Below are 18,102 nucleotides of genomic sequence, written 5' to 3'. Positions count from 1 at the left end.
GCCGGAGGAGGCGGCGCTCCCGGCGGGCGGGCCCAGCGCCGCCACAGCCGCCGCTTCCCGCAGCGCCTAATAAGGATGGTCCCGGCCGAGGGAGGGCTCGGGCCGGTACGGGCCGTGAGGAGGGGTCACAGAGCGGGTGGAAGGCACTCTGAAGATCGAAAATCCATCCCCCTGACATGGGCAGGCACACCTTCCAGTAAACCGGGTTGCTCATAATTTGACATAATTTAACATATTTCCACACAAGCCCCTTCCAACCTGACGTGGAATAGCAATGCTTGAGCAGGGAGGCTGGATAGGTGACTCACTGTGGTCCCTTCCAGTCTTTTTCTGTGATTCCCCATAACTTCTGTTTCACTGGGCCTTTTTTATCTGTTTGCATTTCATACCCTCCTTTGTTTCCCTACTGGTTTATCTTCTTATTTCCTTTCCCTGATCTGTTAAAAAATAAAATAAATAAAATAAGCAATTAAGTCTATATTATCTATTCTTACTAGGCATAATCAGGTGTACTTGCAGTGTTCTTATGATTGGATGATAGCCAACTGAAATTACCAGAAATTTGTCTCTTCATAGTTACTTTTATTTCAGTTTTGAGTCCGTGTTAAAGTATAACTCAGAAAACACTGAGAAGTGTGTCAGATGTGGTGACCCAAATCCGTTTGGGATCACATCCCATTCCAAACAAACAGACACCTAGGCTTGCCCTTTCAAAGAACTGAGCAGATCTTTTCAGCTTGCTTTTCAAAGACACATAGCAGAGGGAAAAGACCTGCTCCTGCCTCCCTTCCCCTCCTTTTATGCTCCAGCCCAATGGATAGCATGCTTACCCAGATCTCAGTCCCCATAAAAGAGCCCTAAAGAATCTCAGCTCTAGCAAGGGGCTGAAATGAAAATTTAGAAGCCCCACTTCCACGTATTGTAATGTTTTGGGCATCCTATTAGCAGCCAGTTATTGTGGAGTGGGCTTGCCACGTTCCCTGTGCTAAATCCAGGTCGCTGAAGGGAAGGCACAGCCACCTTTTCTGTCTCTGAATTAGGAGAAATGACACCTGTGCTTTGAGAGGATGCCAGTCCTCATGGTGAGCTTTTGGACATGCAGAGGGTGCCCCATACTGGTTGTTCAATGCCCTGAGGTGTCAGGAAACTCAGTCTCACTCAGCTTAGACTGAGTGCTCATCCTTGTAGGAAAAATGGGTGAGTGCCACAAATGCACATGCTGTGAGGCTCTGACCCACAGCTGATGTCTGGCAGGCAGAACCAGAGGCTGAACTGTTTGTGACAGTTTTGTTGTGTGAGTATTTTGCCAGAGCCTGTGCTTCTGGGAGTACCTCTGGTTTAAACAATCATCTTCTGTGGCTGCGATACTGTTCACACCCACGGCTCTTGTATGTTGCTGGTTGGAAGCTACTCTGAGTGCCAGAAAATGAACACAGAAAGAGCATGAGCAGGAAGCGAGCACTCATTTCTTTAAAGGCTGCTCAAAAATATTCCTTTGCCTGAGGTGAGATTTTTGCCCAGGTGAACAAAGAGGAACTAGTCAAGCACTCTCAGCACCAAAGCCACAGTAAACCCTGAGCCCCATCTGGGACAGAGTTACCAGAAGAGGGGGCAGAAGCCTAAATCTTAGGAGCAGCCCCATCACATCACTTAGTGGGGCTCAGACACATTGTGAACCAAGCATGACTCTACGCAGAACACATCAAAAGCAAAACACAGTTTCTCCCTCCCACCCAACTAGAAATATATTTACAAAGCCCATTTTCCTTATGCATTTCTATCAAGCTTCAGCAGGAAGAAGAGGATTGCTTTTACACATAGCGTGCAGACAGAAATATTCCAGCCAGAGTGGGTGAGAGCTGGCAGTGCCATAGTGAGGCTGAAATGGAGCTATGGCTCAGCCCCTGCAGACAGCCTGCCTTCTTCCCCCTGTCCCCAGCCAACTTGCTTCTGAGCAGCTGTAATGTATTTCTTCATTTTGCCCCAAATCAGAAATTAGGTGAGGGAAGATGAAGCACATGTGTAAATGACTCATTAATTACCCAGATGACCTGCTGGTGAGGAGAAAAAGTTGCTAATAAAAAGGTTCTGGGCCTAGGGTCAACTGTATGTGATGTGTTTGTGCTTGGGTGCAGGTTCCAGCAAGGCACGGACTAGGGGAAAAAAAAGAGTTTTTGAAGGTAATGTGATGTACTTTTCATTTATAATGTATTGTAGAAGATTTGAGGTTATGTGCTTTGTGTTATTTTGTAAGTTAGCTGCCTCTATTATACAGTATGACTGTACTGTGAATAATTTGGAAAAAGTATTGCCTAGTAATAGGGATAAGGAGTTATAAGGGCTTAGTTTGCTCAGATTTTATTAGCAGCTGGGGTTTTTTTTAAGTTTTACTATCTTTTCCACCTTCTTTTTAAAGCTTATCCTGATTTTTTTTTTTTTAATAGTTACATCTTTCACTAAAAACCCTAAATATTAATGTAGTGATGGGTGTTTTTGTATGTTGTCAACAGCTGTGCTGGAAGTTAACTGTCCTGTTTACTGATAAACTAGAAATGATATTTAAATAAGTAGTTTTGCTACCCCAGTTGTAAGAGTATTCTAGCTGGGCTGAATTTCCTTCATCATGAGATAGTAATTTCTATTTTTCAGTCTGCATTGTGCTGTCCAAATCAATTTATCCTTTTCCAAATCAATTTATCCTTCTGTACTGGAGGTACAGAAGACCTCCAGTAGTATTCGCATAGAACCCAGAGAATACAGCTTAGGGAATTATTTAAAGCTGTGTATGAAAATCTCCTGGAGTATTTTGGGTATAGCAAGCTGTAGGCTGCAAGAATTTTTCCATTTTTGGATTTGAAATGGAGGGATGTTGTAACTTGATAGTAGAAGTTATAATGCAGATTGCTCTTGAAAGAAGAGACAGGCCTCAAGTTAGCTTTGAGGTAACAGTTTTAAAAAATCTTGCTGAAGAAGACCCACCTTGCCTCAATCCTAAATACACTCCAAGTAGCAGGGGAAAGCCTCTCTCCTTTTGAGCCCTTCATATCTAAATTCAATAACCCTTGACAGCTTTTGCAATGAGATCCTTCTCCTAAAAGGCAGGCTGGAAAAGGGCAGTAACTGTTAAAGTTTTAGCTCTGCTGTTGATGAACTGTGGTGTGTGGTGAGCTCTGTCCTCAAGCAGAGAATGAGCTTTCCCCTAGATGTGGAAGAGCAGAGCTGACCTTGCTGTTGCCTCCTCTTGCTGTCCATTAGCTGTAGCGCCCAAGTGCTTTGAAGACCTCCAGCCCTCTGTGTCTCCTCGCTGCCGGAATGTCTGGACGTGGAAAGAAGCGAGCAGTGGCTGGCAGCCCTAGAAGTGCATCCAGGAAGAGCAGATCAGCCAGGGCAGGCGTGCAGTTCCCTGTGGGCCGTGTCTACAGGTACCTGCGGAGTGGGAACTACGCCAACAGGATTGGCTCTGGCGCTGCCATCTACCTGACTGCAGTGATGGAGTACCTGACTGCAGAGGTCCTGGAGCTGGCAGGGAACGCTGCACGTGAAAACAAGAAGACAAGAATCCTGCCCAGGCACATTCTGCTGGCTGTGAGAAATGATGATGAGCTGAACAAGCTCTTTACCGGTGTGACCATTCCTCAAGCCGGGGTTATGCCAAATATCCTTGCTCAGCTCCTTCCGAAGAAAACTAATGCGAATGTTGCTTCTCAAAAATATGGTGGCAGCCAGTGAAACTTGCTTTTCCTGGTCTGGTCTGTGCACTTATGGATGCTGGGACTCAATAGCACTAATTTGTATGTGTTTACTTCTTTGTCAAGTATTTTGCCTGCTAATTTTAAGGCATTTTTAAAGTGTGTAATAAAGTTTCTAGAATGCATCACTGGTCTCCTGTTCTTCCATCCATGACAAAAAAGAAAATGAAATTTTAAAAAATAGCCTAGCATAGCACCTGGGTAACTTTCTAAAAAGTCCAGTACATGCTTACTTTTGAAAACATGTTGCAGCTAAGTGTTGTGAAGCAGGGAGAAAGAGTCAAGACACATGCTGCTGTTCCTGTGAACTTTTCTTCCATCTAGCACAGATTCATTGTGCAATTAGTTCAGTGTCTCAGAGGATAAGTCTGCTTTAGAGGTTAGTAACCCTGTGTCTTTAAAGTCTTATTGCTGATAAAACCATAGTGAGCATCTGCTCCATCATTACAGTAAGTCTCTATCAGGGCAAAGTATGCAGAAAGTGGTGGAGCCATGTCTTCTCTCTTAGCACAGATGACAAATTCAGTGTTTTTTTCCATTGTACAAAGTTATCAAGAACTTGAGAAGGGGTCTACTCCCTCTTCTTCCCTCCAAGTCTGTCAGTTTTCCTCTATGGATTGATAATTTTTTTTAAATAGTCATTTTTGCATCTTTAAAAAATAAAATGATCCTTCTATATTCAGGGACATTTAATTTACTTTGGCTGTAATTAACAAGCAACAGTTCCTCTTAAAGCAAACTTACTGTGGTGTCTGCTTTATAGCATATTCTTCCTCACAGCATACTCACTGCCTTTTTCCTCTGTATCAGGATGCTCTCTGCTGGGGCAGAAGACAGAGAAAAGGGTCAAGCAGAAGTTGTTGAGAGAAATAGTTCTGAAGTGGTGAAAAACTGTGAGATGTGAGAATGGAGATGAAAATGCTGTAAAAATAGACTAAGAGTTGCATGAAGGAAAGTGTCATAAGTTGCATAAAGCATAAGTGTCAGCAGGAAGTGAATGTAAATTTTGTGTGAGGTAGCATTTCACAATAGAATAAAGCAAAGAGTAATTCCCTTTTTGGCAGGAGGAACTGGATGATACTCTTTTGTTTACACTATAAAGCTTGTCAAGCAAGAAGAATGTCAGGATACTTTCTGGCTGTTCTGGCTCTGTGTTTACACCTGCTGTCCTGTTACTTACACAACAGCACTACTGATAATTTTTAGACATATTCTTTCTTCCACAACACTTGTTAAAAGTTAATGCAGCTCATTAAGCTTTGAACCAGCCCTGGCAGGGGCCACCAACAGATCAAATGTTCTGCTGCTGAAGAGGAAACAAACACAGTTATGGCTCTTCACAGCTGCCTTACAACCTATCAACGGTGAAATTATAGAAGCCTGGGGCTAGAACAATGAGAAAAGTTGGTTTGTTGTGGGTTTTTTTTCTTACAGGTGTTGCCACTCTGAAAAGGAAATATTGCAGAACTCAGTTTTGACACCTGGTTTTGCAAAACATATGCTGAGGAGTACTTTGACATTTTCTGGAGTAGTACTAATTACACTGATAAATAATAATGCATTAATGTAATCAGAAAACTTGTTTTCTTCAATGATAAAGTATCTTATTTGATTATAAGGTAAACTCTCAACAAATATTACTTGTTTGTTATGGTCATCTATGTCTTTATTTGTTCTAAACATAGGCATTGGGAACAAGTTCAGACACATACACAATAAACACTTGGCTTCCTTGGAAAGTTGGGATTGTATCCAGATTGATTAATAGGCACTCTGGATGATTTTGAACAGAAATGCACAGAGTATCATAGCAAAATCTTGAGGCTAAGTAGCCATGCCCTTTTTTTCACAAAGGGGGAAGATAGAAAGGTGTTATCTTAGTAGTGAAGATGCTTAGCTTCATATCCACAAGTAGGCCCCTGTTCAATAAAGTGCTTGGTAAGTATGGAAATCATACCCCTAGGTCATTCTAATGAAATTGTGATAAAAACTTTCTTTCGTGTAATACAGTATAGGAGAGCCTCTTCAAACCTCAAATACAATAGCAATAATTTTGCTTGTTCTCTTGATCACCAAAGTGCTCATTTACTTTGATGAAACAAGACATTAATTGTATTGTACTTTTGCACATGACTAGTTCTCATGTCTCATTCTATAGGTTAAACTTAGCTCAGTCACCTGTAGCTGAGGCTGGTCTGTGACATGGTTACAAATCAAAGCAAAAAACCCATTCAAAACACAGCTCCTCTGGCATTTCTCTTGTTACTGATGCTGCAAAACACATTTATCTTGATGTGGTGTTACTTCCTAACTCAGTTATGCCATGGCTCCAGGGTGTCAAGGAAAATAGATGTCTTCAATAACACCCATTAGAGAATGTGTGTACATGGTGCTCCACAATTCAATGAAGTGGTGAGCAGATGGAAGCATGGGGGTGAAATGATGCCTGGAAAAGCTCTTCTGCTTTTACCTGTCTAGAAGACTGAATGCTGTTGATGAATGTTTTGGTTGTGCAGGGTGCTTGTAGTTCACTCTGCACTGAGATTTGTGTGTTTATAAGCTTGATATCTTCTGTCACCTTCACTTTCTCTGTAAGGAGAGGAAACATCCCGAGACATGGCCTCAGAGAGTCTTGTCTTGGTGAGCACAAGGGATGCACAAGGTCTGAACCCATTCACTACCCAAGCTGGTCAAGCCCAGTGCACTGTGGAGAGGGGTAGGGCCCAGAGTGCCTCTGCTTCGAACATCCCAGATTTGATGCTGGCCTTGCCCTCTGCTGACCGGTCCCAATATTGCAATTCCTAAACCCCGTTGTCCTCTTGGAAGATAAATGCTGCTCTTTTGAAGGAGTAGTGAATTTGTGTTATAATCTACGATTGTCCATAGTCTGTGGAACTATGCAGACTATACAGAGCTGTGAAAATGAAGGAAATGGTGTCATATAAGACTACTGATAATCAAAGGCTATTTTTGGTGGTTTTCATGTAGCAGAGTCTCTGGTGTTCCTCCTGGAGAGGCCCTGCTGCCCAGCAGGGTAGGTGGCTGTGGCACATCAGTTCACACCAGGGTCATGAGAGGAAATATGACCTTGCTGCTGTGCTGAATGAGGCTCCTGACATTTGCTTCTTTTTTGGATGGATCACATATGATTGCCTCTGAGTGCTCTGAGGTCAGTTCATGCATGTTCTACATTTTAGCATTATCTGCTGGAAGTTCTAGTCCCTGTTTAGGTATTTTTCTGGTGGATGTTTAGACAGCTGTACTCCAGACGTCTGTATTTATATGTAGGCATCTTTCAGTGCCATGATCCAGCAGGTAGTATCTGAATGGCTGTGTAGTAATCCCTGGGTGCAGAAGCTTTGTAGTAAATATATCCAGAATTCTTTTCTTTCAAGTTTGCCTTATGTTCTCATTCAGACTTCCTCTACTGATCTTTCAGCAGATTGAAGGCTAATAGGGAGATGGTGTTTGGTGTACAAGGTTCTTTGCACCAGAGAAATGTCAAAACTTTAGGTGGTGAATCGTAACCTGCTATAAGATCAGTCACATTTTTTGTTTTGTACACTGGAAAAAGTCAATCCAGAAATGACTGAAGGAGACTTAGTAGCTTCTTCTAGGTGTTCAGTGCAGAAATCTATCAGAGCAATAAAGACAGTTTATGCAGTCCAGCTCAGTCAGAGATATGTTTCCACCCTGTTTAATAAGGTAGAGGAATGGCAATTGCAATGTGGCAGTTATCTGGAGCAGGTAAGTAAGTTTTAAGAGTGTTAGCCCCATAAGCAACAAGTAGACATCCTGGGATCACTGATCAACTCTAAAATCCCAGCAAATAAGTAAACACAGGCATTGATGAATGCTGACAGGAATGGTGAGTTTAAAATTAGGCATTTTATCATTCCTCACCTCACACTTTCCTTCTTGCAAATCAACCCCACTTCATTCAGAGTTTGAACTTTCCTTGACCTCTGCCTTTCCTCTTTGCTGGTTGTTCCCCTCTTTCTTCTCATGTATTACTTTGTACATGAACCCTTACCTACATTCAGCAATGCAACCCCTGCCATGTAACAATCTCTACAGTTTCTTATTAATTTCACATTGTATTTTGTGTTGTCTTCAACATTATATTTGACTGTCTACAGTTACCCATCCCCTTTGCTGCAAAGCTGCAACTGATTATTCTTCACTATGTGCAATCACTTCCTTTCATCCTCAGTGAGCTGTACGCATCTTTTTCCATATGTATCTTTGCTAGGGTCATTCTGAATGCTGACTCTGTCCTGCAGCACTGCCATCCCTCACAGCTTGCAGTCACCTCTAGATTTACTAAGTGAGCTCTTCCCTGTGGGAGCTGAGCAGGGAGTGAAGCTATCCAAGGCACAGGATCACGAAGGGAGTAGAGAGAGGGAACTAAACCACTGAGAAGGTTTTCCTCTTGTGCTTCGTGCTCTGTCTTTGGTGAGCAGCACGTCGTGAGGCCGGGCAGCACTTGCTCCCCCACAGCCAAGTGCATTTCCAGGTGCATTGCCTTGCTGTGTGCTCTGCTGAGCACTGCCTGGCTGAGCCCAGCTCCTGCAGGCCAGGCTGTTAAGGTCCTAGGCCAGCCTGAAGTGATTTTTGAGTCAAGTTAGGTGGCACAAAGATGTGCACTCCTGAATATTCCTGCCTTTCCAAGAGTCCACCGAGCTGGTCTTAACCACATGCTCTAAGCTGTGGCAACTGGTTTCAGGAGTGAAGTGCTACAAAAAAATTCCCCTTTGCAGCTGAAACATGTTGCTTCTGAGTGTAATTGAGTGTCCCTCCTTGCTGCCTTTTATGACAAGAGGATGGATGGATTCCCCAATTTACTCTTCTAAACACACTCAGTACTTTGAATATCTAGATTTGTCTCTTCTCTGCCTGATAGTGAGAACTGAGCTTTCACCTCCTTTTCTTGCAGAAATTTGTCTGTGCTTCTAATTGTTGTCACCTGTGTCTGCACTCCTGAATTTCTGCTGTGAGTTTTGCAGTGGGATATTCAGAAAGAGTTTCAGGCCAGAGATGACCTTTGCATTTCTATATTATTAATTTCTCCTGCTTTGCAGGTGACATTTGAATTGCTCCAGGGAGCAAAGATTTCCACTGAGCAGTGAACAAGAGCTCTTCTGTGCTTCTTACAGAGGAGTCACAGTTACTACAGGTATATGACTGAGGAACCTAGGTTCTCACCTGCGAATTACCACCTATTTATGAACCTAATTTAAGTTTCAAGGCTCAAACAGATGTTATTCTTGAAACCTATTGTGGGTGAAGGAAGCCTTTGCTGACTGCAGGAGCACAGCATGGGTTGCCTATGGTACAGTACTGCTTCAATTTCACCTCAGCCACCTTGTTTCATTTCCCCAGCTGGATGGGGAGAGAGTTGAATGGGTAAAAGTGAGCAAAGCTGTGGGCTGAGATAAAGATGGTTTAATAGGTAAAGCAAAACAGAACAAGGAATTCATTCAGAGCTTTACATCAGCAGGCAGGTGTCCAGCTATCTCCAGAAAAGCCAGGCTTCATCCATAACTGTGACTTGGGAAGACCAACACCATCACTCTGAAGGTGTCTGTCCCTTTCTCCTCCCCAGCTTTTATGACAGAGCATGACAGCATACAGTGGGAGAAATCCTTTTGGCAGTTGTGTCAGCTATCCCAGCTCTGTCACCCCCCAACTCCTTGTGCACCCCCAGCTGCCTCACTGGTGGGGTGGGAAACAGGAATGAGATTGTGCAAGCCCTGCTCAGCAATAGCTAAAATATACCTGTGTTATCAACATTGTTTTGGTCACAGATCTAAAACAGAGCGCCATAAAAGCTTCTGTGAAGACAATTAACTCTATCCCAGCCAGTACAAATACTTATATAGAACCGAGCAAAATCTGATGCTTTTCAGCTTTGGCCTCAGATGAAACAAGCCAGAAGTGCCATTGCAGTGCTTTTGTAATCATTATCTCTTATTTATTTGCTTTGCTGGAGTGCATCCCTACCACTTGTATTTGGCTTAGTTGTTCCTTCCAGAAGAGCATCCTAACTGGTTCCAGATATCTGAGAAGCCAGAGGAGCCAGCATCCCTTTGGTAGCTTTTCCAAGTGCTAATAATTTCCTACAGGATTTGACAATACACTGAACAACAGCTATCTCCTTGATACCCTCCTATGCACTGGAGGGTCTATTGGGTTCCCCTGAAGGCATCTCTCCTCCCGGCTGAACCAGCCCAGTTGCCCTTGCATCTCCTCAGGGGCAAGTGATACAGTTCTCAACACCTTGGATGCCCTCCCTCCCCTTTTTCCATGGCCTTCCTGTATTCTGAGCCTCCAAACTGAATATTCTGCCTTAGATGCAGTCAACAATTCCCAAAAAAGCCATCTCTTCCCTTTAACTGCCAGCCAAACTTCTGTTAACACAGCCCAAACTAGGAACTTATCCAGATGAAACCCCACAAAATGACAAAACACAGGTATCTTGGGGTTTGTTTTCAAAGACAAAGGTGTCTCCAAATCTGGCTCACATGCAGCTGTGCCAGCATTACTGGAACAGTACTATACCATAATAGCCAAAGAGAAGGAGGGATAACAAAGGGCTTGAGGAAATCAATGCTATGTTCAGGAGTTGCAGCCTCATTTGTATCCCCAGCCCCTCAATTTTAGTCTTTTCTTCCTAAGGAAGTAACTGCTTAATACTTAAAGTTTTGTGCCCATAAATGTCTCCACGTGCCAAAACATTCCTTACAGTGCAAGCACAATCAGCTGCACTACATTTTCAAATGCATGATTTCAGAAAAAAAGGGCAGATGTTCAGAATACTTCTCAAAAGTGCCTCATTTGGGCTTTATGATAGCCAGTAAGGCAAGGCTGAAAAAAATACATCATCTGACCAAATAACATCTGTATGTAGCTGCAGCACTTGTTCCTCTTCTTTCAAAGTGCATTGGATTCATCAATTATCACACTTGAGCACTTAGTAAATCATTAAAATGTCCATGAGGATTTTAATACAGTGTTGTTCAGAATGCCTATTCTGAAATAATGGAGAAATGTATTATCTAGTCAAAAGGACAAGCTTATCATTTATGACCCTATTAAAGAAGATGTTATAAAATTCACTGTTGCATTTGAAAATTGTCAATATTGAGATGATGGATTTTCTTTGATTACAGCTGGCAGCAGGCAGTGCTAGACTATAGCCCAAGGAAGCTTAGTATGGGCTTTAATAAAAAAAGGACAACAGAAAGAATTACTGATTGCAAATTTATTACATGGAACAGCAAATTCCAGACAACTGAGTCACAAAATAGACAACCAGTGCAATGGGAAGTCTCTTTCCTTTATGTAAATCAAGTCATCGAGCTGGTAAATGAATCCATGAACTTCACATTCCACGATATTCTGAAAGAAATTAACACAGTATCAGATTTTATGTTGATATGTTGATCTGAATATGACTTACTACTCAGTTCTGTACATCTGGTTCTTTTCAAAGTTAGGAATTAAATAGCTTCGGATTCTAAAACGAGAAGATTTTGATATTTGAAGGTCAAGAAAAGCACCCAGATCTGTTATTTGTACTCAAACATGAATCCTTTCTTCTCGCACAGTTCTCTTTGTACCATGTTTTAATCATGCTGACCTTATTATAGAGTATGGAAACGTGACAAAGAAACCACCCCTCTGTCAAGGGTGTGCCCTCTAAGTCTCTGAGCATGAAAAAGCCCTACATTTCTGTCAAGACAGCTCTTACTGGCCATATGAAATATGTGTATTTAGATTTGTACTAGGTTTGTAATGCTTCTCAGTACCTTCTTTTCTCATAAGGGTCATCATTGGTGAAATGGCAGAAGAAATTCTTCACAATTTGGTTGCCTACTTACCACTGCCTTCAATAGTTCTTCCATTTCGAGGCTGTAAAACATAATAATTAGATGATTGTAAAGAAGTAATGGATTACAGACTTAGAAGCACACCAAAATACCTCCCCATCATGTAGACAGGGTACTATATAAAACTGCAGTGAGATTTTTCTTTAAAACAACATGTCAAATACCAGGGGGATCCATGCAGGATGAGTTATGCTTTTGAATAAGAGAAATTTTCATTCAGCCTCTGCTGAAGCTAAACATTCTGGCTTTAATTATTCTCATTCAGGATTTGGGGGTTAAATTCATAGGTGTAGTAAAGGCACATGCCTAATAAAGAGCATGTAAATACCAGCACTGAAAGAACCTAGATGAACATACTAGAAACAACAAATAACTTGAAACTAAGCATAAATGACAGCTGAATTGGTACTTTGGTTACCTGATGTGATCTAGTTTACAGTATTTTTAATTTTTTTAAAATGTGTTGAAGATATTCCTAAAAATTAGTTTGGTATTAATCAGAGTGTATCCAAACCAGCACACTGGGCATCAGACCATGTCATAGCTCAGGAAGCCAATGGGTGAAAAATGAGAGAGAAATTATGATAATTATGCTTTGGCTTTTCCCCATTATGCAGTGTGACTTTGCTTCCTGGGCAGATCTTTCAGACCAGGTGGACACTCAGCTCAGTTTGATCTAATTTATTTAGCATCAGTGCACCTTGACAGTCTCACAGATACAAGCCACATGGATGATTTGGCTCAAGATAAAACATTTGCAGAGGCATATCTTCAAACAAAAAGAAGTGTTTAATCTACCAGTACCCCAGATCTCATTATCTTGTCATCTTTTAGTCAAACCAGAGCTTTTTGAGTAAATGGCTCCCTAAGCTTTTAAGCATAGGGATATTTGGCCTCTATTCAAAAACAACTGCAGCTAGAATTTGTGAAACAGCTGCTCATCTATGAACATATAACAATGTCTGAGATTTACAATCTTTAAAACAAAGAGATTCAGATACCCTGAAAAGGAAGAAAGGCCGTCCCAGAGTTCCATGACTATCCTATAAAATCAAAGACAAACAATAACAAAATACTTTAAACTCAATTCCATTGATTTGTTGCCAAATTTTACTATTCTATCAGAATATTGGTAATTTGGAGCCTTTTCCAGCAGCATGCAAACAAGGTGTTGATAGTCCCCAATGCCCATTCATCTGGAATGCTGATTAAAAATTATTGCCTGAAGGACATGGTGTCTAATGTAAATAAACTAAATTAACATAATTAAAGATTCACAGGGTTTAGAAGAATTATAAAAGAAAGCTTTAAACATAGGGTATGAGCAGGGTCAGCACAGATCACTTCCCAACCACTGGAAAAACCCAGGCTGACTTTACAAGAAACAAGGAAAGGGAAACTTGTCCACTGCTTGTCTTCATATTTACATACCTTCTTTGCAAGGTTTGCAGAAGCAATCTGTGATTCCTGCAAGTGGACACTGTAGGTTAATCAAGGTGCTGGCACGTTTTGGTTTGTTACAGTGACCCTCTGCTACTGATGAGCTTGGAACACTCCATGTGAGAAGAGAGAACCTTACACTTATCACAGAGAGATGTAAGAACAGCAGCAAATGGATCTTTTAAAAGACTGATGTGAAGCCTTGCCTGGAAGTTACTCAGTTCATTTCCATCATTCAACAGGCTTCCCCTGCTGTACAGCAAAGTGCAGCTGTGCTCTGGGGGTTGAGGCAGAGCTCAACCTGGAGCTCACTCCTCAGCCTTGAATTGTACTGATAGCTCTTATCTTGTTAAAATGGGGCTGCTCTTCACCTTTCAGACTGCCCTTGGTTTTAACCCAGGAAAGATTGCTGGGTTTAAGCCCTCCCCTGCACTCTTTATTCTTCAGAAAATTGCTCATTTTTCTACTCAGTCTTACTTCAAGGAATAGAAGCTTTCCCCTCGACTTTATGTGAGCAGACTAAGTTCACCATATGATGCAGCCCTGAACCTGCAGCCTGGTTTGGCACCCTCCTGCCCATGAGACAGCAGCCAGGCTGCATGCTGCCAGCCAGCCAGGAATGGGATGGCTGTGTGCCATCAGTCACCCATCAGTGAGTGGGTTTTTGTTACCTGGAGTGGGCTTGAGAAACAAACACGTGTCATGGGCAAGAATGTGAAGATGGGTGAGAATGCAGGAAAGCACGTGGGTGGGAAACTGCAGAGAAAGAGTTTTAAAAGACAAAATACACAAGCAAGAAACAGGGAATCATGGTTCAGGGTATGAGAAGAGGATTTCTTTGGTTCAAGCTGCAAGACAACAATTTATAGAGCAACTGACATCAACTTACAGGGCTATGAAATACTAGGGAAATAAAAAATGCTTGCTCAATCAAGGTGCTTTAAAGGATGCAAAGGAGGCTACTACAGAGTGACAATATGAGTGTTACCTTTGTTCTGATTTGATTATTACACACCAAGCAAAGATAGAGACTGGCTCATGACTCAGCTTGCAGTTTAGACTATCCCAATTTATAACAGGTGAGAGATTACTATGTGGAAGAAATATGGTAAAAACTGAGCTTTTAAATATCTTTGGGCTGGAAATCTCAAATACACAGGAAAGTGATGAGACACTGATGTTAAATATTCTTAGTTCTCACAAAACATTTTAAGTTCCCCAGGCAGGGTTCAAGGCCCATTCATACCCAAATTGCCACGGACTTTGCCTTTCAGAGTGCCGAGGCCTCATTCCTTCTCTTAAGACACCATCAACCTTCTCTATAGGATCTGTAACTCTGACTGAATAACTTTTTTTTTTTATTCACAGAAATATAGAATAATGTAGAAAGTTAAATTCAGCTGACATTAGTAGGATTTCATGGCTGTTTCATTGGGTTCACTACATACAGACTCATGTTTGTAGTGTCTTCTGAAGATTCCTTGTGGGCTAAGAAAGTAGGACTTCATGTAATATGAGATTTGATCAGCTGGATAATACTTCACATAATTCTTTATCCATATTTCACATATTTTATCTGCTGTTTTACTCAGACCACACCTAGAAATCATATTGCAGGTGTGTAACTCATTTTTTGAAAGGATATTGCATGAAATTGAGCTTCCAATCTTGAAAACACACAGTTTTTTGCAAAGTTAGTAATTAAAATAGTAACTAGGAATAAGACTCTGTTCAAAGTTACCAGATGATTCTGGACATTCCCTCATTGGCTAAGCTGTGAAAGCAAAAGAGTCAATAGTGAACTCAGAAACATTTATTAGACTTATGACTGAAATACTACCATTTTTTTATACAATCAGCTTCAGTATTGTAGAGTTTTGTGACTGCTTCACGAAAGCATGCTTGGAATTATAATAAGCTAAAGACACTGGCAAGAACAGATATTAAAATGCATTTCAAAATACTTTCTATTGTTGTTTTGAAGGATCTACTGCTGTTTTGAAACAGCAGAGGACTCAGCCTCCACAAGTAAATTGCCCTTTTTAGCATATACCCGAGGGCTGAGTGAATTTTATGGAAAAGATTCTTAATGAAATGGTGCTAATAAAAAAGTGATATAAATCAGAACTGATACTGAGGTGGGTCCTTATATGACTGCACCAACAAAAAAGAGCTATACTCAATAACTCCTCAACTTCATCTCCTTACTCTGAATCAGAAACACAAAAAACCCCAAATACAAATAGATCATTAAAATCAGTAAAGCAACTCATACCCCTCTGTGTTCAGCATAATCTAAGGTTTGCTATTGATCCAATGTTATGTGTATTTTTAGTGTATTTAACCCTGTGTTATTCAAAACTGAGGGTCAGGTTAAAATACTGACTGTAAGTGAATGTTTTGGTTCTTCAGCTCTTAATTGGTGAAAAAACAGCAGTTTCATATAAATAATTTAACTAAGAATTACATGTAAACTACTAACAAAAAGAAAATCTTTTATATACCCTCCTACATCTCTTAAACCATTGCAGTATTAGATTATACATTATTGTTTGGGGAGAAATGTCAGAAAGTTGTGGAGTGGTTGCTTTCTAAGTTTAAGAAGGGGGTGCTTTGAAACAAAGCAAGCAATTACATCTTACCTCATTTTTATGCATGCTGTTGAATATGGAATAACAGAGATCCAAAACAGTGCTCGAGATCTGAAAAAAAACCCAGCAATACTTTAATACATTTACTGGGAGAACATGGTGCACATGGTTTGATTAAAAACAGGCTTGATTCTGATCCCAGATCAATTTAGATTGAGAACAATTCACCAAAACCACTCAGAGCAGGGGAAAACTTACTGATGCTATTATGAGATGAAAAATTGCTCTTTTATTTGAGGAGAATACACACAATACAACTGTTGTCAATACAGTCTGGTGCTATAAAGCGATCAAAATCAGCCTCTTATCTTTAAAATGCATTTTCTATGCTAATAGTTCTAGGGGTAGCTTTGGTTTTTGGCATGTTTAATCTATGCTGATTTTTAACTACAAGCCCTTTGATCAATCAGTACTATAGTCTTTAATCATATACTGAAATACACTGTCCTATACTCATTGTCACTGGACAGGGATTTGCTTATGCTTGCAATCACATTAGATGAGAACTACAGGTTCAAAGGAAGTGGGGTGTAAGACACCTGAGAAACAGGCTCTGGAAACTATTTTCTACAAGTTTTGGTTCACAAAACTGTAACATTTCAGAAAGAAAAAAAAAACCAGAACAAAATATTCAACATTTCCAAGTACTTCCCGATCCTGCAAATATTTTTCTCCCTGCTTTGAAAAAGACCCTTGGGCTCATTAAATGCAATGCAGCTGATCTTCCACTTTGAAATGTTTGTAAGCCTTGGGCAGCAGAAATTATCTGTGAAAACTTCCCCTTGCTCTGCTCTCCTCTGAGCACCTCAGAAAAAACCCATCCACCCACAAAGCACCAAGCCAGGACCAAATAGGACCTTTAAATCCTGCAGGAACTGTCTGGCACTTTTTGCTTCAGTGTTAGCTACTATTGGCATTGCAAGAATGGGGGGGAAAAATGTGCTTTTCTTTAGGTCTGCATCAGCTTCACAAGGAGGAGAGCACACACACCAACAAACTCGCCCTGCTCTCCAGAGCTACTGGCTCTCTGGTGGAGGTTCTGCCACCTGCAGACATCGATGCTCCAGGTTATACAGGACAATTAGTACGTCTGGAAGAGAGAGTCTCAGCAGATCAAACACATCACAGGAGTCAAGTTACCTGGGGTTGATCGGACATTTCCATCCACTGACTGAAACACAGCGCCAGTTGCTTTAAAAAGTAAAGAACAGACATCAACAGTGTGTCCATCATACCTTCGGACCTTTTTGCTCAGAAAGTCGGGGCTGGTTTGTTATTAGCCTGGCCGTCTTTGGCTGACCCAGGTGTCCTATTCTGCACCGTGCTGCACTCCACACCCCTGCCCACACCTGTTCCACCAGGGCGCCAGCCTCCCTCTTCTCTTTACCAACCCCCAGGGTATTCAACAAGGTATTCAACAAGGTATTCAACAAGGTATTCAACAAGGTATTCAACAAGGTATTCAACAAGGTATTCAACAAGGTATTCAACAAGGTATTCAACAAGGTATTCAACAAGGTACTGCCAGTCCGTTGCCGATTCCCTACCTCATTTCCCTGCCACAGAGCCTCGTTTCCCACCTTCCCCGTCTCTTCCCTACCTCAGCCCGTCGCATCGCTGTCGGACGCCAGTGCCGGACGTACCTGGTTCGGGGGCAGCTCCACAGCGTCCCGGTGGCGAGAGAAAGGCTGCGGGAAGCCTGCGGGAGGGACACGGCCGCGTTGGGATGCGCGGAGCCCAGCCAGGACGTGGCTCCTCGAGAGGAGCTGATCCTGTCCCGGTTCTCCCGCGCTCCCGGGACGTACCTGAGCCCCGCGGCAGGGCGCAGAGGCAGCAGGCGGCCAGGAGCCAGGGCAGGGCGGGCGGCGGGGGCATGGCCGGGCGGGGATGGAGGGATGGGCGAGCGGACCGGCGCCTTTATGGGGCCTCGCCGAGCCCCATACGGAGCCGCCGAGCCAATGGGCGCCGGGGCGGTCCCAGGCACCGCTCCCACTGTCGCTCCCGGTGCCGCTCCCGGTGCCGGACCGGCACTGCCGCCCCCGCCGCGAGGAGAAACCCCCAGCCCAGCATTAGGGACCCCGCTCTCCCTAAAACCCTCCGTCAAAACTGCTTCTCTGGAAGAGGTGACCGAGAAGAAAGAGTGAGGGATAAGAAGAAGATGCTGTGCCCGGTCAAGTGACAGAGCAGCAGAAAATACAGTTTTGTAGTAGGGCTTGCTGAGTGTTTGGAAATTATTTCTCTTCATGGCAGCTTGGGAAATAAAGTTTGCCTTCTAATTAGAAAGGTTGTGAACTTTCATATTGAACAAGTTCCATTTTATTACATTTACCTTCACATGAAATAAAGAAAGCCATCCACCTTTTAATTCAT

At 42.2% G+C, this 18,102-nt stretch overlaps 2 protein-coding genes across 2 annotated transcripts; one reads left to right on the top strand and one right to left on the bottom strand.

Moving 5' to 3' along the window:
* Positions 1-3,312: 3,312 nt before the first annotated feature.
* Positions 3,313-3,729, top strand: LOC134415230 (histone H2A-beta, sperm-like). Its single transcript, XM_063150522.1, has one exon. It carries the CDS (start codon positions 3,313-3,315, stop codon positions 3,727-3,729), a length of 417 nt encoding a protein of 138 aa, XP_063006592.1.
* A 7,264-nt stretch (positions 3,730-10,993) lies between these two features.
* On the bottom strand, positions 10,994-17,607 carry NMS (neuromedin S). Its single transcript, XM_063150521.1, has 8 exons — positions 17,538-17,607; positions 17,376-17,431; positions 16,873-16,923; positions 15,724-15,783; positions 13,073-13,108; positions 12,643-12,684; positions 11,633-11,663; positions 10,994-11,150 (listed from the first exon to the last, which is right to left on the bottom strand). The coding sequence occupies exons 1-8, from the start codon at positions 17,605-17,607 to the stop codon at positions 11,134-11,136; spliced, it is 363 nt and encodes a 120-aa protein (XP_063006591.1). The 3' UTR covers positions 10,994-11,133.
* Between the last annotated feature and the right edge of the window lie 495 nt (positions 17,608-18,102).

This window comes from Melospiza melodia, chromosome 2 (assembly GCF_035770615.1).
Source record: "Melospiza melodia melodia isolate bMelMel2 chromosome 2, bMelMel2.pri, whole genome shotgun sequence".
Taxonomy (NCBI): domain Eukaryota; kingdom Metazoa; phylum Chordata; class Aves; order Passeriformes; family Passerellidae; genus Melospiza; species Melospiza melodia.
Note: the sequence above shows the minus strand (reverse complement) of the source record. Positions and strands in the feature narration are given on the sequence as shown.